The sequence below is a fragment of the Chelmon rostratus genome, chromosome 13 (genome assembly GCF_017976325.1).
Source record: "Chelmon rostratus isolate fCheRos1 chromosome 13, fCheRos1.pri, whole genome shotgun sequence".
NCBI classification, from domain to species: domain Eukaryota; kingdom Metazoa; phylum Chordata; class Actinopteri; order Chaetodontiformes; family Chaetodontidae; genus Chelmon; species Chelmon rostratus.
Genome location: NC_055670.1, coordinates 25,274,488 through 25,295,880, shown reverse-complemented (window position 1 = coordinate 25,295,880; position 21,393 = coordinate 25,274,488). Strand labels below are relative to the sequence as shown.

The 21,393-nt window shown below is 41.4% G+C and overlaps 1 protein-coding gene across 6 annotated transcripts in view; it reads left to right on the top strand.

Moving 5' to 3' along the window:
- Positions 1-921: 921 nt before the first annotated feature.
- Positions 922-21,393, top strand: part of LOC121615748 (collagen alpha-3(VI) chain-like) — a 59,111-nt gene continuing 38,639 nt past the window's right edge. For 5 of the 6 annotated variants that reach the window (XM_041950136.1, XM_041950135.1, XM_041950134.1 and 2 more), the window contains exons 1-6: positions 922-1,177; positions 10,940-11,054; positions 14,149-14,745; positions 16,207-16,800; positions 18,935-19,558; positions 19,663-20,253. In XM_041950136.1, the coding sequence (XP_041806070.1) occupies positions 10,970-11,054; positions 14,149-14,745; positions 16,207-16,800; positions 18,935-19,558; positions 19,663-20,253 (2,491 nt within the window). In that variant the 5' untranslated portion in view covers positions 922-1,177; positions 10,940-10,969. The remainder of the gene's footprint in view (positions 1,178-10,939; positions 11,055-14,148; positions 14,746-16,206; positions 16,801-18,934; positions 19,559-19,662; positions 20,254-21,393) is intronic. The other variant, XM_041950137.1, reaches the window with a different exon arrangement.

The window sequence follows — 21,393 nt, the reverse complement described above, 5'->3', positions numbered from 1 at the left end:
ATTAGGTATGAATCATCCTGGAAAGGCTCAGTGGTTCACAATCTTGCGTTCACACTTTGTGAACGCAAGATTGGATAAAGGAGATTTACTACATGGAGTCAGGAAAAGTTGGTGAACTCAGTTTGTTTGCAAATGACTACATTCTGTTTTTACTTATGTTTTACGCAGCGTCTCAACTTGTTTGGAATCAGGGTCGTAATTTGTTGTTGTGGGACAGTTACATTCATGACACTTTGTTATTGCTTTTCCTTTACAGCATTCACATTTTCAACCTCTGCCAGAATGCTGTCTCGCACATTCCTTTATGGGAGATTTGTGAGTAATTTGGTTGGACTTCTTGCCAAAGTGGACTACAGACAATATGTCATATTTGTCATTAACAGCTGTCGAGACAGTAGGATGTAAATTGACACAGTGTGCAGTCAGTCATTAACGAATCAGCTTCAAGATGAGCTTGTGGGGCCTAAATCAATCTTTATCAATGGATGCTTATTACGCAAACCACAATATGTTTCTGTGTCACTTCAGTGTAACAGCAGAAACATGGAAGAAGGGGCCCTGCTAGTCTTTGAAATCCTTTACTTTGGTTTCTAAAACAAAAACAAAACGATCTCCAAATAGCTGAGATGTAAGAAAAAGGGACCTACAGAGGTAGATGGAGGAACGGTAAAGGAGAAAATCCCGCTCCAGTTTTGTGACATCATCCTCCCCACTGCTCACATCCAGACCAAACAGGGCTATGTGTCTGGTTTTCATTTACTTCTTTTCTCCCCCGCTCACCCTCTCCTCTCCCTCCTCGTTTTCTTTTTTTTTTCCTTTCTTTAGAGAAAGTGGGAGGAGGAAGAGAGAGGTGGCAGAACTCCAGGAGTTTGGAAGTTTGTCCCATCCCAGCCTTCAACTCAGCACCACAGCTCCTCTGGTTTGAGACCGGGCGGGTGTCTGTCCCTTTCTGTCTCAACCATTTCCTCCCTTCACTCAGGACCCCTCTTTCTGCACATCTCTTATCAGTGACCTTATCACCGCCTTGCTCAGCAGCCTTCCTTTGGGAGGTGCTGGAAAAGCCAGCAAGGGGAATTTACCAGGAGGATAATGACCAAAAGTCCAGCTTGCATTTTATATAACTGATTTTTTTTTCTTCAAAAACAAATACAGTGGAGTACAGCGACCTCAGCTTGGGGTAAGTTTAAATCTGCTGTGTTCTCAAGGTGATTCGTCTTGCAGAAAGAGGTTTCTGCTTGGTTTTTGAAATGCATGCATTTCTCAGTTTTCACTCCTTTAAAGATTAACCTTGATTGCACTGGATGTTGATTATAAATAGTGCATTGAGCATTGCATAGTTTCTACTCATAACATGTAAGCTCATGATGGGTGTCATAATCACAGGGTTGCACAGAGTTTTTGGCTTATAGCTCATAAATATCAGACAACATGCGTTTAGCAGCATGGCTGAAACCTATACTTGTGGTGAGAGTGCTGCAAGGGCAAGAGGTGAGCCGCAGTTAGGGTGAAGAAGGAGACCTCAGCAATGTTATGCATGCTGCATGTAAGTGCAGAGAGGCGTGTATGCTCTCCTTCTCTATTCAAAAGTATCAAACTGCTCCTCTTCTGTTTGCTATTCTGAGTTTGTGCAAAGTTTAATTTACTGCACAGGTCAGTTGTGGTGAGAGGAAAAGTTAAATCCTTAGGATGCTCTAAAAGCGTCAAGCTGTGATTGCAGCTCATTGTAAGAGCTGTGAGCCTGCAAGAAGCTGCTTTGCACTGATTAACGCCGATTTATCAAAGGTTTGTAATGTACTATTTTCTTCATGTAATGCACAAGATTAGTTAAGTCTCCTTTTCAAACCCGCTAAATACGCCGTATCTTAAGTTAAGAAATGTCATTGATCATCTTTCAATAGCTCATCTTTGTGCACCTTATAAGTATTCTGCCCATTCAATTAAATCTAAACAGGGAATCTAATGGTAATGGTACAGTCGCATCCAAATGTTTAAAATCTCCACACCCACATGTGAGCTCTAAAGAAGAGTAGTTGGATGGGTAGATGTTTCCATTGCAGCAGTAGCCCAAAACCACACCCTCTCTGAAACGAGTACAGGAGTGGAAAAGTGTGAAGAAAGTGTTTTCCACACTACTGGCCAGAAGGACGAGGAGAACCAGAAGGGGTTTGGTCCATTGGACAAAAGAGGTGGAGCGGGTGGGTGGTGGCGGCAGTGGGCTGCGGGGTTTAGCGGACCAGGTGTGAGCCATTAATCTTCCTCCTCTCGTGGACTGTCCAAGTAGAGACAGAGGAATTCAGCTGTGTCTTCATCGAAGTGTTTCTCTGTGTGCATGTGGGATTTGATGTGCAAATGAAGTTATTTCATTCTGTCAAGACACAGCGTAATAACATGATTTGGACATTTGTCATAAATACATCTCATCAGCTACTGCTTCCACGTAGTTTTATGTTTGCATCCACCCCGTTGCTGTGATACGGAGAGAAGGAGCTTGGTTGTCGTTCAAAAGCAAGAGGAAACTTGGTGTGCGCTCCAGATTTCATTTTGTGTGTTTGAAGTACTTTCACATAATTTACTACCTGCATTACGACAATGCTACAGCTCCCCTTGGAAGCTGGTATCTAAATTCTTATTGGCAGAGCTGCATCAGGAGGATTTTTAATAACAAAGGACTTTTAGATACAAAGTATAAATCAGCATTAGTTTGTTTTATTGCTGCTCCACGCTCTCCAGCTTTTAGTCCTTTTTCCATGATGCAGCACAGATGTCTGGAAGGTTGGAACATATCTCATAAAGGTCTACTCTCAGTGAACTACTGCGCCTATGTTCTCTTTTTCGGCAAAATTGCACCGATTAGCGAGAGCAAGAGGTAGGTGATAATGACATAACCTTGTTATCAAATTCAATTTTCAAGCAGCCATTGTGAGGTGTTGATTGCTTGATTATGATCACAGGACCCCCTCCTAATTGGCTAAAAGGTATATCAGAAGAAAAATATGTCTTAGAAATGAGCTTACCTGACTAGCTGATGTCACTAACTGGGTTTAACGCTTGATCTTAGCCCTTACCCCGCAGGCTTATTGGCCATGTGTGCTTGAACACACATCTGCTCGGTGTCAGACGCACTTATAGACACCAGCTGTGTGGAGCTGCCTGCCCAACCTGCCGCCCCCTCCCCCTTTTAACTTTATCATTGATCGGCGTCTCATCTGTGCCACACATGTCACGTCGCAATCCTTCCAGCCGAGGGGTGGGTTGAGTGTGCATGTGGAGGTTAACTGGTGCAGTCAGACTTACTGAATGTGCAAGTGGTATTTCCTCTCACGACGCCAGCGAGTGGCAGTGTGGAGTCGCCTCAGAAGCTCCATTACAAGGCAGGAGTGACTCACCTCTCTTGTGACTCCACTTATTTTACTGATCTCAGCTTTGATTCATGCATATGGCTTTGATTAGTGTTGCTGACAGTATGATTAATATGTGTGAGGTTTCAGTCTGTAATAAAGTGCGAATGTTAAGCCAATTTAACAATGTGACCCATTGAGCCCAGAGCATAACGTACAGCTTGCATGTTGGACAAATGCCAGTAACTTAACAAAACCTGTGCAGATTCCTCTGTACATGTGTGGTTTGTGTGCGTAAGCCTGCGGTGCAAAGATAAATAATGGCATGATAAAAACAAAAGTCTTTAATGATGTAATTTGTTGGTTCACATGCAGCTTTTTCGGTGTTGGAAGTAGATAATTGTGTCCGTTCACTGCCCTAAACATCACACTACCTCTGGGATCAACACTGAACGTTCCCTTTGAACATAATTCAGTCATGTGGAATTGTTACACTTACATTCAATCCACAGAGAAAGTGATTTGGCCACTTGGGGGCAGTGGAAACACGATACTGACATATTACTTATGAGGTTGAAACATTGCACTTTTACACACTGATTTAAGTCCAATACTCATTCTTTTTTTTTTTTAACTCTGACTTGTTCTATACTAACTGCCGTTTGGTGCAAGAAGGCATAGCATACAGTGGGGTTGTTAGGGCTTTTTGTCTTAAATCAGCTGCAGCAGGCAGCTGAAAATGATGCTGATGAGAGAGGTGAGAGTGATCCAGTGTTGTAGGCCGAAACTATTAGCTGAAAGATGCTGAAACGCACTTTAGAGGCCTTATGTGATAATTCTCTGCGGGTTATTCACCACAGATGAACCTTTTCACATACAGTGCTGTCCACTGTTAGTCTAAGAAACGGGATTATAGCTGCTTTAAACTATGCTGAGTGTCAGCAGTTTGTTAGCTATTTGTTTGTACTAGTAAAATATTTGTGGCTTTGGTTTTGTGGTCGTTTTTTAAAACCTGTTATGTGTCGAAAGTGCATTTTGATATTTGACTTTGAAGTCAAGCATCTCAGCTTTAGCTCTGTGACATCTAATGGCCCTCTGACTTTAGAGGTGCTCTGAGTTCACTTAAGCCCGACCTTTTAAGCACCTTTGTTTGCGTGAGGTGACCGAGCCACGTCCCTCTTCCTGTCCCTCGGGGTCCACTTGGCGTAAGTGGTGCAACACGTAATTACCACTGGTATCTGTCGTTGAAGATGATGGAGTTTTGTGCTGCCCTGCACTGCGAGCTTGTATGTGCCCGTTAGCATGTGTGTGTGTGGTCTTTGCTATAAATGAGTGTGTGAGGTCCAGCTGCAAACGTGCTTCAGACTGCTCGTGGGCACATTGCTGCATCTATCTTGCTCTGTAAATGGAAACTGACACTAACTATAAATAATATCACTGAGCAAGAGATACTGCTATATACAGTGTACAGAGCAGCACGCTCTGCTCGCTGAGTAACACAAACTGCTCACTGCTGCTACTCTGTGAAGGCTGTCACTTCATGGTGATGACTGGATAAAGATTAAGTGATGACTCAGCATATTCCAAAACACGAGTGCACCTCAGAAAACAGATCAACTGCTCATCTTCTGCACCTCTTCATCATCATGAGACTATCATGATGTTCCACATATGTGGACGCCTTTGCTATGCTAGCAGGCTTAGGCATGCAACACGATAGCTGGCCCATGCATGTCATCAGCTTCTTAAAGCTCCTTTGTGTGAGATTTAAACATTTCTGGCTTTAGCGACCCCCATTGCACAACACCCATTCTTCCCCAAATAAAAACTTCAAAGGGGCTTTAAGTTTGGATGGATGGCAGCTTTCACCTGGATCTTATCTGTGGCTGAGGGATGTGGCACATGCAGAGAGGGAGTAAGTGAGTGAGAGCATTTTCTGACACAATGGAGTTACAGAGTTTCATAGAAATGCATGGTTTAGTGCAGAAGATTTGGAGTGAAACCAAGTAATCATTTTAGGATGCTGACAGGGAGTCAGATTTATACCAGAGAATATCTGTAATAACTAAATTAGTTTGTGAGGGAATTAGGAACAAGTTACCTTTTGTGTTGTCCTATTTTTCTAGAATCTGTGAGTTATTTTTCTCTGCAGTCTTAAAGCTGTATGATCAATGACTTTTGTTATATTAAAGCTGCATTTGGCAATATTTCTAATCAACAGAGGATTAAATGACAGTGTGTAACGTGAAAGCGTTTGCTCGTAGTGACAAACCTTTCCTTGCTGAATCTTTTAGCTCATTCATTTGGTTTTATGGCTTCAAATGTAGTGTTTGGGTATGTTGCTGAAGCTAATGTTGCGCCATGTCTGTAAAACTACTGAATGTGTAACAAGCTTATCATAACAACTTTACTTGAGGCGATAATCCGTCAAACGTGTGTGATGTTCAACTAGCTTTAGAGTTCTGCCCCCTAGAGGCAGACAATATATCTTCATGCAGCTTTAAGATAGTGAAGTAATTTGATGACAGCACATTTCTGACTTTCTTTCTTAATTTTCTCTCTAATGTAATTCCCCATGCTGCCATTGTTTTGGCTGCTCGTATGATCGAAAACAGGACTCCACTGTGCTATGTTTTCCTCTGTGGCGGTGAGGGGAAGCCATAGTGTTGACATTCTGGCCAAGCCTGGCAGACTCTGCAGAGAAGTGGCTTTTGAGTGACCTGAAATCACATGAGCATGAGTGGAGAACACAAACATCTGTTGCAGTGTCCAAGAGAGCTTAGATTTCCTTGAAATAAAGGAACTTGGTGATTTAGGCCCTATATCTGGACAGTGACAGCACTGGGGGAGTGCAGGGATACAGGGATTCTCCAGGCACTTTTCATGTTTGTTTTATTAAGAAAAGATTATCACATCAAGCAATCATCACAAACTTGTCAGGCACTATAGAATGACCCCACCCATCTCTCACTGGGCAAATATATTTACTGTCCACTTTCAGAGTAACTGCTGTTGATGTTTTGTGTGACAGCTTCAGTAGTTCAGTAACTTTCCTCAGTCTTCCTCTGAATGGCCAACACTCCTGCGGTTGTTTGCTCAGTTTTGTTTGATCAGTGTGTTTTGATTTTACACACTAATGGGTCTGTTTAAAGCCGAGTACAAAAACACTGTTACCGTTTTTTCTCCCACCAATTTATCATTCTCATCTGCAAAGTGCGGTCTACATGAACAGCAGACACAGCAAAGTATAAACACGGAGACTCCAACAAATGAAACCCGCTGCAGCATTGCATTATACGACAGCCATGTGTTTATCATTAATTATTGCAGTGTATTGTGGATGGCTTTGACCCAAACCTAGCTGATGCAGGCTTTCCTATCCTCGTAAAAGAGTCTCTTTTACTCCACAGCAAAAAATCATTTAATTTAAATATGACTGAAGTGCATATTTGGTCAAGATCACAGGGTGACTTGGGGTCCAGAATCTACTGTAAACAGGGACATTTTCCACAACTGAGAGCTAATAATATTGGTATATGTTGTTGGCCAAGGATGAATATCATGTTAAAGTAAGCAAAAATCACTTCAGCATGATCTATTTTGCATTTGGGTTAAAGACATGTGCAACCTACACTTGCTTGTCAGAACTCCTCTCTCTTTTTATTTTCAGTGGCTGCAATGGGAGGCCCAGTAGAACGCCTACGTAGGCCAGTAGGAAGTTAGCACTGACAAAAAAGGATTTTTCCATTGGATTTTTGATTACTGTAGAAAATAAGTTCTGTGGCAACAACAAAAAAAAAAAAAAGGTTTGGGATACTTGCATGTTTTGTTGAGCAAGATGATCCCTGCGGTTGCACTGTGCAGCTCATCGTTGGCATTATGCATTTGAGTGTGTTGTTTTAGGTATGTCCAAACAGCAAAATTGAGCCACTCCCACAGTTTGGCATAGGTGGTTCAAAACACCAACACTCAGGCGACCCACAGGCAGGTAAAAACCTTCACGGCACATGATGTCACTGTTGCAGTCGGGTTTCACATTCAACTCCCCGGAAAATAAATGCACGAGAGGATGGACAGAATTTTCAAAAATTCAGTTTTATACTGTAAGTTTTGCAGTCATAAAATTTTGCAGCCTCACAATTCACATTTCGTCTCACACAAACACATTGGCATCATCTCTGTGTTACATAAGCCTTGTAACATGTTCATATCCCATTACATAAGCTTAGACAGCTGAACAGTATGTAATTAACAAGTTCATGTGGTACTTACCTCTAGATAATATGCATCTATCACACTTTGTTATACCTACATTTTCCACTAGAGGGCATTAGTAAGTTTCAGTACTGTCACAGTTGTGCCTCAGTTTCCATGATGCCCCCCTCTATCATCATAAAAGCACCATGAATACGGAAAAAACTGAATACATTTTGCCACTGGAAAATACAAACTTGTGGCACATTGGAGACAAAGTTTTCCTCTTTTATTCTCAATAAAGTAGACTTACAGTAAATCTCTAATTACCCACATACCACTTTTCTAACAGTGCACATTAGAGCTGCCCTTAATGCTGAGCTTTTATTGTGTGTGTGCCAACAAAGCAGCCAACAGCAGAGGCTGTTAGAGAGACTCCTCTGGGACTCATGCTGTCGACACTAACTCCCCCCACCATTGGTCTAATGGTGAAGACTTCATTCGTCATTGGCCATGTGCGGCATCTCTCTTGCATTTTTCAGGGCTCGTTTTTGTAACTATATACGAGTCTTTACATATTAGTGTGAGAGTCCTTCCTAATTGCAGATTCACAGTTGGAAGTTGGGGTTAATTTGAGTGGATCACAGTTTTGCAGTCTTAAGTTTGCTTATGGTTCAAGCACTCAAGGGGCAGAATCCGGTTATGTTTGTTCTGGTTTACAATTATTATTCTTATTTCTCTGCTGTATCAGCTGAAACTGCTGTGAGCTGGAATGACGTAGAAACATGACACTCGGCCCAATTACTGGAAATGGTGTGCATTTGCATTCCAAGAAATATGAGCCCTATCAGCCCGATGGTGGCGCTGTAATTGGGGAACAAGATTTGTATTTTGATTTACGCTGTAAGTCTGGTGGAGTCCAGCTCAGTGCGCTCTACAAAAAAGCCTCTGGACCATAAAAGTCTGCCATGATGGATTTTCTGCCATTTTCAATTGAAAACAACAGTAATTTGACTAGAATATGTTGGATTTTGACCGTATCAACACCGAAATAAGCAAACAGCATTTAGACTGAGATACACGTGTCTTTCATAAATGAGCATGATCAGTCAAAAAAAGGCCACCGTCAACAAAAACACTTTGCAAAGGGCTGAACTGAACAGGAGAATTGCCATAACTCGTTAACAATTTGTCCAATCATCATAAATCTGGGTATAGATCTTGAAGAAGTGAATAAGTGTACCAAAGCATGTGGAGCCCAACCTATAGGGGGCGCCACAAACACCAAAAACATGTACCTCAAAACCCAGTTGACAGATTTTCACTATTTTAGGTACGTATTCTCCGGGGGCAATTTTTAACCAAAATCTGAGGTGCCATATTGATTGGTGCAAGTGGGTGTGGCCTATCACATTTTTGCTCATAACTCTAATAACTAAAACACTGTTGAGCAATCCTGATTAAAGACCCTGGAGACATCCCACGCTACCTCCTGAACATACACACCCTTGTGACGCTCACCTTTGTGAAACTTGAAACTGCTTGCTGCTTGTGGTTTAGATTTTGAGCATTGAACTGTTGAGCTGCCTCCTTGTGTTGCACACAAAAAGGCTTGAGCCTGTGAATCGCTGCTTATGGCCATATTTGCCCTTGCTCTTTTTGGATCTATACTGTCACCTCTGAGTGGTCTGAAACAGCGGTTTGAGGATTCAGACTTGTTTTAGGTTAAGGTTAGATTAAGGATTGGTATTTGCCATGAAGCTGTGATGGTTAACTTCAGGGATACAGGTTAGAGAAGAAACGTGTTTCTACGTAGAGAACTGATTTCTTCATGAGGACTTCTTGGTGTGATGTCCATATTTGGTGTGGACATTTTAGACCCTCACTGGGTTTGGACTTGATTTTATCATATGTGTGATTATGTTTTGGGTGTAGTTCAGGCGTTATTTATTGACAAATCAAAAATAGGATTTCGCTGAGGTTACACAGCACAGTGTTTGATCATATTTGACTTCGGGTTATATCTAATGATGGACATGTTTCTTCTACTAAAGGCTAAAAAAATGTGTCCTTTCAGATTCACACACCTACTGTACATGTGTGCACACTCTCTCTGTGAGAGGCATTTATAAGTGTGGCCTTCCTTTCATTCCCTGTGACAATGTTTAACATCACAATGGGGGAAAATCTGACTGAATAGAAAGCACACACCCCTGCTGTGAACCTGGACTTTCCAGTCCAACACCCCTCTTAAGAACACATTATTTTGTGAGTTGGAAAATACAGTCCTTGCCAAGCAGAGTTAATTACTAAAGCACATTGGCTGGCAGTTTTAACAGGTGGTTTTGATCAGTACTGCTCTTCAGGTTGGCTGCTGGTATACCAACACATGCTGCAGCTCCCTCACCTACAAACCAAAACCAGAAAGTTAGAGCATTGCTAGTGATTCTTTTTTTATTCAAAGACAGCAGCCAGATACTGTGCCTGCTGAAAAGCTTTGGCAGGATGCCTGATGTTAATGAGTTTTTTTTTTAACTTAGTTTTTATTTCAGTTGCATTCAGAACACATATACAAAATCACAAACATCATATCTGCTATTTTTTCCCTTTTTTTCCCTCTAAATTTTACAACTTAGTGCTTATAGGGGCATGATAACAATTCGGAAATAAAAATGAGGGCAGAGCTATAGTGACAGAAAGAAAAAATAATAAATGAAATACAACAGAATGGGATAGACAAAATACAATAAAATAAAAACAGAATTAAAAAAAATGATATATAGATATCAGATCAATAATATAGATCAAATGGGTTCCTCACTATAACAGTATACCCATTGCAGGGCTCCACCTTCTAGTGAATATATCTTTTTGAAGTCTCAGGGAGTATGTTATTTGTTCCATTTGGTATACTTCATTATTTCTCCAGTCCACATACTGTATGTCGGAGGATCAGGCTTCAGCCACTTTACTGTGATGCATTTAATCGCTGTTGCTAATAGTATTTGTACAAGATATGTTTTGGCTCTTCCATTGATGCCTTTTGGTAATAGACCTAGTAAAGCCCCCATTGGGTCCCTTACAATATTTACCCCACATATTGCATTAAGTGTTTTAAACACTTCTTTCCAGAAACTTTCCAGTTTCGGACACAGCCAAAACATGTGGATCTGATTATGTTAATGAGTTTTAAGCAACTGTTTTCTCTCTTGTGTTTCATGTCAGATGTTAAATGTTGAACTCTTGGTCTGTAAAAACAAACTTATGCAATGTTGTGTGTTATATTTAGCGAGGCAGCACAACAAAACTGGAGTGTACAAGAAAAAATAGGATGTCCTTTGTTTTCTGGCCTTGTGTTTTAAGAAAGGGATGCTGTATTCATGTCCATATCGTATCTGGTTTTTCAGGTGTCCCCTTTGCTGTTTTGGTGATAGAAGATGAGGAGGCATCGGTTGTTACCGCTGTGTGCCCTCCTGGGCATCCTGTTTGCAGGACTCCTCCCTAACCTCGATGCTCAGCCAGGTAAGTTGAGCTAAGTTAATCTCAGCTGCGGTCAGCACGGTGTGCTCATTGTGCAGGTGATTGATCTGCTTGTAATACTTTTTCCAGTTTTCAGCAATGCTCAGTGGGATGTTTTTGTCAGGTTTTTGTTATGTGGTATCAATAAAAGTGCTGATAACATAACATTCATAACGTAAAATACATTCCTGTAGATTTATTTAATTATTTTTCACTTTTAATGAGCATTGCTGGTAAACCGGCTGTTTTTTTTTTTTTTAAATCTGGATTCAAACTGTGTTTCTCAACAAATCTCTATGTATCTGTATCTGAACAAAAAATAAACTAGAGGCTGCGGGAGTATCAAGTCCAGTCAGATGCTTTTGATGATAAACAAAGCAGGAATGATGCTTTCAACCCTAGAATTAAGTACACATCTCAGTTGTATTGTGCAACAGTATCGGTGTTTCGTACTGAAACATTAATGTGGAAGCAAACACAAAGCATATTTTCACTGGTCTTCACTTCTGTCCTTCAAACACTCTCCTTTGAAGATTGTGCACAAGGGTTGGCAGCTGATATATACTTTCTAGTGGATTCATCCTGGAGTATTGGAGAGGAGAACTTTGAGCATGTCAGACAATTTCTATACAGCTTGACACAAGCGCTGCACCAGGTTGGAGGGGACAGGTTTAAATTCGCCCTTGTGCAGTACAATAACAAGCCTGAGACTGAGTTCCAGCTCAACAGCTACCCAACCGCACAGGGAGTCCTGGCACACATCAAGGCTATGTCTTACCGTGGTGGGGGCACCCGGACTGGCCTAGGCCTGGATTTTCTGATTCGTACACACATGACCACTGCTTCGGGCAGCCGTGCTGTTGACGGGGTGACCCAGGTGGTGGTGGTGCTAACAGACGGGCGCTCCCAGGATGACGTGTCAATGCCGGCTCGGGTGCTGCAGCTGGCAGGCGTGGAGGTGTTTGCGGTTGGAGTTCAGGATGCAGTGGACTCTGAGCTCAGGGAGATGGCTAGCCAGCCTCATGACACTCATGTTTTCAGTGTAGACTCTTTCCTGACCTTGCGGGATATAATCCAAGATTTAGTAGTGGGGCTTTGCGGCGCAGTGACCCAGTCAGGGGGTGCTCCTGTGGCAAACGAGGCCCCCGTGGCTGGAGGAGGGACAGGTAATGAAATGGGACCAGTGTCACTACCATACTAATGTGTCTACATGTGCAGGAAGACGCTGCTGCATATGTGGTCGTGACTGGATTTTATTATTAACACAATCAAGTGTTTTTAACCACAATAACCTTTCACTATCCACCTGCAAAATTAACATCACTTGTTTTGTCTTAATATGCCCTTAATGCTTTAAAAATCACTACAAGATCTGCATGTGATTGACACCCTTACTGCATCTTAGATTAGGGTGTTTAGCAGGGTGTAAAAATGGCACAGATACACGCTTGTGTAAAGCCAGAACAAATACAACGAGTGTGGATTGAGCGAAAGCTTTCAAAACAAAACGAAAATTCTGTTCCAGGTGCTTTTAAATTTGGAAGTAATTTGAGTTCTGCGTTGGCATTTAGCAATGACCTCAGTCACAATTTAAGCCACCATTTTCAGATAATGTCTGTTTGTATTAGACACAGCTGTAGGTGAGAGGACAGCAACAGAATAAAATCCCCATAGTGACACTTCAGACAACAACCCTTCAAAAAAGCCTTCGGAAAAGAACATGGTCTGGGGAATGCCTGATCCTTTTCCACATCACATCTTAAAATCAAACAATGAGCTTTTAACAAAGGCTAACCATGCACAACTGCTTACGTGTCTTGCATTTTGTGTGTTCGTCTTTATCAGTCACAATGTCTATCTGTGTAAAAATGTGCAATATTCTGTATTTGAAACAGTGATGAACCTGCCTGAACTCATCCTTGACCTGCAGAAGAAGTACTTTGAGAATGTTTTATATGTAGATGTAGACCAGTATTAGTACCATACTGTAGACCAGTATGAATCTACGTACATAAAAAAAAAGATATTACCTCTGCACACATGGTTTTATTTAAATCAAAATTCAAAATCAAAATCAAAATAATTTGAAACATAACTGATATACAAATTTGTACTTGTTTTACATTGAATCACGTGTAATATATTCTCAAGTACTCTAAACTCGTAGGCACCAAGGATAGGTCACAGGATCATGACTGGTCACTTTATCTGAGGTCTGTAACAAGAGTCTGCATGGGATGGCTGAACTCAATGGAGCTCATACCAGGGACATATCACACACATTTAACAAGGAATTAAACCTCTGTTTCATGATATAATAGCCCAATGATTTTTTTTAATCTCATGCATTATTCTTCTTTTGACTCGCAGTCATTATCATATTATGGCCTTATCATGGAGGTCCCATTATATAATAACAATGAAGTGTGAATTAATAATTCTAGTTATACAAAATCACTGTATTAATAACTATGAACAGTTATATTTTGTTTCACATTTTAAAAGGCTCAAACACTGTATAAATAATTCCATCTTTTCAGATCAATTAACAATTAACAGTCTTTAAGGCTAGCTGTTTAATTATTTTTGTGTAACAATCAAAATTATGTCAAATTCTGTTTGCTTTAAATTGGAGTTCTACTCTGGCCCTGATGTGTAAAAGATTTGTTTTTATAGAAATTCAGAACATTTTTGGTCTCATCTAACTGTATTTGTTGATACATGACATGGAGAATTAGCTAAATGACTCTTGTATCAGTGGTTAGTATTCTTACCTACTGCAACACTTCTGCACTGCACTGAAGCATCCACCCTGTCATCCATATCCAATACAAATAATCATTCTATGACAGGGAAAATTCACACGACAGCTTACAACAATCTTGACAAAAGAGAGCTAAACTACATTTGAGGGAAATCTCCTTGGTTCAGCCTACATGCAGTATGACGTGTTTTGCAATGTTGTTATTGATTTGTTCACTTTGAATGTCACTTGACACGTGCCATGATATGCTAGCACGAGTTCTTGTCTCTGTCTCACTATGTTTACGCTTTCACAAGTTCCATTTTGTTTTGTTTTCTCTCTCTCTCCTTAAAGCGCAAGATTCAGCTGACCTAGTACTCTTAATTGATGGATCAGAGAACGTTGGAGCGGCAAACTTCCCCTTTGTTCGTGATTTGGTTTTGAGAATCATTGAGCGCCTTGATGTGGGCAGGGACACTGTTCGGGTGGCCTTGGCCCTGTACAGCACCAACCCAGAGATAAAGTTCTATCTAAATAGCTATGACAGCAAATCATCAGTCCTGGAAGCTGTGAAGGGCCTGGCTTACCCAGGGGGCGACGAATCTAACCTGGGCACTGCCTTGGAGGAAGTGGCCGAGAGCCTTTTGAGCCAAACAGCTGGGGGCAGGGCAGACGATGACGTGTCCCAGATGTTGGTGGTTATCAGTGCTGGTCCATCCACTGATGATACTGGTGCCGGTGACCGGGCCCTTAAGAGGGCCAGTGTTATCACATTCGGCGTGGCGATTGGTGACACTGCCACTGCAGATCTGGAAGCAGTTGCTACAGATAAAAGTTTTGTCCTGTCAGCCCCTGATTTCAGAACAGTGGCAAGCATGGGTGACCAGCTGCTCCCATCCATTAACGGGGTGATCCAACGTACCATTATAGTTCAGAATGAGTTCACAGAAGGTATGTAACTTCTCTGTAAATGTTGGCGGGGCATTGTGGTTGTGGAAGGGCCTTAAAAATCTCATAATGAATATAATATAGTATGCGAGGTAAGATATGCTTTTGCTAAACAGAAGTGGCAATAACACAGTAAAAGTATCAACTGCTGTTCTGTTTTTGTAATTCGACTCAATTGACTAACGTGGTGCAAATTTATAGGTCTCTAAACCCCTCCATATTGTCACTTTTACAGAATTAATTGAAGCTGCAATAAATTATTTGGAATTTCTATGGACTATGGCAAAAGGTGGACAAGCCGACAAGCACATATTTGTACTAATGACTACGCAAGTTAGTTTGATGAACACATGAACACGCTTGTCAAAAATATCTGGGTCTGTTTGCCTTGATACAACCCTGATTCCAAAAAGTTGGGCGCTGTGTAAAACATAAATAAAACCAGAATGGGATCATTCGCCTAAAAACTGTGTTTTATGAAGTGTTGCTGAGCCCATGTAGCAACATTTTTCATCCAATCATGTGTTCACAAAGTGTTGACCCTTGCTCCATCCTCGCTGTGAACCACTGAGCCTTTCAATCATGATACTATCACCTGTTACCAGTCAACCTGTTTACCTGTGGAATGATCCAAACAGGTGTTTTTGGATTGTTCCACATCTTTCCCAGTCTTTAGTTGCTCCTGTCCTAACTTGTTAAAGATGTGTTGCTGCATCAGATAATAAAATTATCAAAATAAATAAACAGATCACATTCTGTTTCGTTTGTGTTTTACACAGTGTCTTCTGTATTCAAGCACATAACTTTGTGTGAATACAAAATGTTTGCAGTGGATTTTTGAATACAGTTTTTGTTGTCAAAGTCTGAGAAAGACAGAGTTCAAACAATCATTGCAGCAGAGAAACAATCCACTTTAGGTCAATGACCTATCTTTATTAGGCTTTGTGAATGAAATGATTTTATTAACGATATGAATGAGCAAGACAAAAATCAACAATCGCCAATGGAAATGATTGTTCATAAAGGACTGAAGTCATTTCCAGGCTAGTCTCTGCTCTGCAATGCATTTTTTTTTTAAATTTTGTTGATTAATCATGAATGTTATTGAGTGTTTTTATTTCTAATCTAATCTTAATTAGTACCATATGTCATGTCCACATGCAGCTGTAAAAACAATTCAAAATACTCTAGGAGTTTGATTTCGAATGCTAATCGTAATTCGTACCTAGTGAGAATCCATCTTTAAGATAAAACATTTAAAAGGTGTCCCTCTTTTTTCTTGTATGTGAATTTGGACACATATCTCAAATAATCTATCAAAAAATATGAAACAGCAATTTAATCATATAATTTCCTTGTTGGCTTTGTTGGCCTTTAGTACTTGCATATTTATTACTATAACATTTCTTAAAATCAACTTTTGTTGTCATATTAATGCTTTTTTATCTTTTCTCTTGTTTTCAGTCTTGTTAGTTGGAAAACGAGACATCATTTTCCTTATCGACAATACAATGGGTTCACATGGCATCGGCGCTGTGCGCGAATTCATCAGGCGGTTTGTCGACAGCATGCCTATTGGTCCAGATGACGTTCAAGTGGGTGTGGCCCAGTTCAGCAATGTCCCTCGACTAGAGATGGATCTCAACTCTCATGCAACCAAGGAGGCAATAGTTGCTGCTTTGGGCGGTATAAAACCAAGACCTGGACAGACAGTCAATATTGGAGCAGCCTTGGACTTTGTGCGGACAAATATGATGAGACCTGAGAAGGGTAGTCGTCTTCAACAGGGGGTACCCCAGCTTTTACTGTTGATGACCAGTAAAAAGTCCAGTGACAGTGTGGAAGAACCTGCTAAGGCCATCCAGCGAATGGGCATATTGACCCTAGCTGCAGGCTCCAAGGCCGCTGATGAAGAAGAACTGAAGAAGATCGCCTTTGCGGACTCCGTTGTGTTCACACTGAAGGACTTCCGTGCTCTGACTCGCAACCCAAAGGCAATTCTTGATGCACTCACAACACTAGCTGGGATTGTGGTGACCGAAGTACCTACCGAGCCAGGTAATAATTTGTCACATTCAATTTCAAGCTCAATGAATAAATTGCTGGATCTTTGATGAAATGGAAATATACAGATGAGTGACAAGTTAATAAAAAAAAGTTTAATAAATAAGTAGAAAAACAACAAATGCAGATCCTAGACAATCATTTCTACCAGACTCACAATCATATATCACATCAAACGGACAGAAACAGAAACCATTTAACTATGTAACTACTTATGTATGGTAGAAGCTTAGAAATTCAGGAAAAAAAAAACAAATCAACAAAATCTGAGGAAGTCAACAAAATCAGTGAGGCAAAACACTCCACTTCTGCTCCTGGTGGTATATAAAGCCAACAAAACTGTGTCACAGCTGGAATGCAACCATACCAGGTAGTACTGTGCTATCTATAAACTGTGTGTTGTAACGTACAAAGAGCGGGAATATATTTGATTTGGGTGGGTCATACACAAGACTTTCACGTAGGAGACCGTGTCTCATGAGAAACTGTCAGGGTGGTGTGGCCGAACAAGGCTAGGTGGGCCCAGGAGCAGACCAAAGACAAAATGCCAAAGTGTAGTTAATTCTAGGCAAAGGCGCCGACAGGGATGAGGCAGAATATCAGAGTCGATGGCAGGCAGAGTTCAAAGCACAGGCAATATACAGGCAGAGGCACACAGGGGGTGGGCAAAATATCAAAGTCAAGGACAGGCAGAGTTCAGGATACAGGCAGGCAATAAATGATTTGCCAAATCTTCACAAAAGAACATAGAACATAGGCAAAGCTCACATGGCAGGAAGTTGCAAAAAGCCAAAAACACAAGCAAAGTAAAAAAGGCAGAAATGTCCCAAGTTGAGCACGAGCACGAGCACGAGCATGAGCAACAAGAGAAGATTACACTTCCGAGTAGCAAACAACAATCTTGCAACGACCATAGTCCTTGGCTTAGTTTTAAAGCTGTGGCTGATGAGCAGAGTGGAAGCAGGTGTAGCCAGGCCGTGGTAGGTGATTGGTCGCTGGTGGTGTGGTGAAGGTTCAGACCATTGTCCCCGGAGGGTAGGGCCACGGGGGAAAAGTGGACAGGAATATGCAGGGCCAACCCTGCATGTCAGATTGCAGGACAGATTAGGGGTGGGCTGTGACAAGCAACCAAAAGTGAACTTTGATTTCTTTTGCGAGTGAAGTAAAAGGATGTACGTAACTGAATGAACGTAAGTAATGTACGCTGCAATGTGTTCATTTAAGCCAAATTATGATCTTTTCCTAAACCCAACAAGTAAAGAGTTGACAATACTGAACATTGTATATTTGTTATTGCTTTTTTTATGCATGGCTAAAGCTGGTCTGAATGTGACCTCCACGTATTTATATAGGCGTGGTATAGTCCGCTGTAGTTGTTTATCAGTGATTACTGCACGTGTGTCCACTGCATCTTCAGAAAGAGTTCTGAAAAGTCCCACTGGGTGTGTTCCCATTGAACAACTGTACTTTCAACAAGCAGATATCATCCTCTATGTTTACTGAATAAATTCTTGACTTAAAGTGTGTTAATTTACAGCTTATGGGAGTCGAACATCGTACAAATAGGAATGTACCAATAAAAAATGACTTACTTAAAAAGGTGAGGACATAGTACATACAGTTTGATCAGTTTTAATATTCCATGGAAGGAATAGTTAGCATAAGGAGCTGGGAGGATGAAGAACTTCAGGTCACAAGCTCTTATCGCAGTTTACGTGAGCCAGCACATGTCCATTGTGCTGTGGGGTCGGTTGTTCATTACTTAACTCAGCCCCCTCCTACCACACACACACACTCACACTTTAAAAATGGCATGAGCACAATGAAGCTGCTTCTGCTGGCTTGTGCAGGACCAACACTTTACTAAGATACCTCATGTTGTGTCTTTAATTTGCCACTCATCTGCAAGGCGAAGACCCTCACTGCAAGCTGGAAGTCAGGGTGGGGTCAAATGTTGTTCCCATGGGGGCTTCAGTTTGCAGTCAGGCAAAGAATCAACTTCGCGCATACAGATAATAGTTTCAGAGGAAATCAAAGTGCTAGTACGAGGTACTAAAGCCTCAAAATACTGTGCATGTACATGGTATTACACAGAGGATAATTTTTCTGTTTTTGTGTTTTCTCTTAGTGGTGGAGATAACAACAGTGCAGACTCAAAGAGTGATCCGAGACATTGTCTTCCTTGTGGATGGCTCAAACTACATTGGCAGCAGTAACCTACCCTATGTCAGAGACTTCATTATCAATGTGGTCAACCAGCTGGAAGTACGTCCTGACAGGGTTCAGATTGGTCTCCTGCAGTTTGCTGACCGCCCAAGAATTGAATTTTACCTGAACAGCTACCGCAGCAGGCAAGAAGTTGTGGATAAAGTCTCTCAACTCAGGTTCACTGGAGGCTCAGTCTTGAATACGGGAGCTGCCATGAATTATGCCCTTGCCAACATGTTCCAGCCATCAGCTGGGTCACGCAGGAGACAAGGAGTCCAGCAGGTGTTGGTTCTGATCACAGGTGGCCCAGCCCAGGATGAGGTTAAAAGCGTAGCTGATAAATTGGCTCTGGCTGGTGTTTTGACCTTCACAGTCAGTTCTGAGCAAGCAGATGAAGCCCTACTGAAAACGGTTGCCTTTGTTCCAGATCTGGCTTACCATGAAGCAAGATTTTCTGATTTACCAGCTGTGGCTGAAGTAATCATGCCAAAGTTGATAACAGTGGTTGGCGATACAGATGTGACATCATTCCCAGAGGAAACTGGTGAGTTTAATGTTTCTCTGTTTCTATGAACGAAATCATGTGACATACATAAAAGTGCGACTAGTGACAATTAATTTTATTTTCTTTTATCTTTTCTTTCTCAGTTGTTTCTGGGGGCGAAAGGGATGTTGCCTTCCTCATTGACGGCTCAGACAATGTTCGAGCAGATTTTGCCTACATCCGGGATTTTATCATTAAAGTAATTGAACCACTTGACATTGGGATTGACAGGGTACGAGTTTCAGTGGTTCAACACAGTGAGAGACCAACGCCAAGTTTCTACCTTAACACTTATCAAACCAAAGATGAGGTGATAAGAGCTGTCAATGGAATGACACTGGCTGGTGGACGCAGTCTAAACACAGGATCAGCTCTACGATTCATGAAGGACACCATCTTGTCTGAAAGGCTAGGTAGCCGGGCTGCTCAAAACGTCCCTCAGTTTCTGATCATTTTGACTGGGGGCAGGTCCAGGGATAACGTGAAGGAACCTGCTGGTGCACTGAAGACAGAAGGAGTCGTACCATTTGGTGTTGGTGTCAAGGATGCAGACCCACGGCAGATTGAGGCCATTTCACACAACCCCTCCTTTGCCTTCAATGTGAAGGAATTCAGTGAGCTCAGCGCCATACCGCAAAGGCTCAATAACTATTTGAGCCTTCCAAAAGAAGAGCTGACCGTAGTTCTACAGCAAGGTAGGACAAATCTCTTTTGTTTTTGGCGTGTTAAACTTGCTGTAAGAAAAATGCTTCTGCTGGTGTTTTTATTTTATCAAATTAATTGAATCTCGTTTGTTGTGTCTCAGTACAAAGTGATGCTGTAAAAAGAGATATTGTGTTCCTACTGGATGGCTCTGATAACTCAAGAAATGGATTCCCAGAGATTAAACTCTTTATTAAGAGCATCGTGGAGCACCTCTCTGTCGATGAGAACCAAGACAGAGTGTCTGTGGTTCAATTTGCTGATAACCCCGAGGTCAACTTTGATCTGAATTCCTACAACGCTAAGAATGACATTTTAAATGCCATAGATAATTTAAGGCACAAGGGTGGGAGGCGCCTGAATATTGGTGGAGCTCTCCAGTTTGTGAGGCACAGTGTCTTCACTTCCTCAACGGGGAGTAGAAGACTAGAAGGAGTGCCCCAGATTTTAATTCTTCTAAGCACAAACCCATCCACTGATAATGTGAGGAGCCCAGCTTTTGCACTTAAAGAGCATGGAATTGTGTCAGTGGGGGTTGGAGTGGGAGATGCCAAACAATCGGAGTTGGAAATGATTGCCTTCAAACCTGGTTTTGCACACAAAGTCACTGATTTTTCCATGTTGCCCTCAATCCAATCCCAACTTGTTGCTACCCTGAACATAAACAAAGACACTGAGGAAACCATGACCGGAATCTCTGATTTAGTAGGTAAGAATTTCACGTTAGTATTTGTCCTCCGAATAACAAGTTTTGCTCTCTGGAAAACTTTGAAGAATATTTAATGCAAATCCATATAGTCTAATGATTGATGATGAGGTCATAAACAATTATGAAATGTTTTGGCACATTTCTATTGCATGACATTCATGATTACCCTTGCTAGAAAATCTATTCTGTCGAAGGACCAACTGTTCTGTATTTATTAGGCTTTCAAGAATGTAGCCCTTTTTCCCAGTTGATGCTTCATTGCTGAAGATGAGTGGACGAATTCTTTCATACATCTTTTTGATAAAAAGATGGTTCTTTAGCAGTTCTGCTTGAAGTAACACTTTCAGAGCAACGGCTCATCTTTCTTTCCGTGCTCCCTTGATTCCTCTGAACTTGCTCATGCTGATAAATATGCATGAGAGTA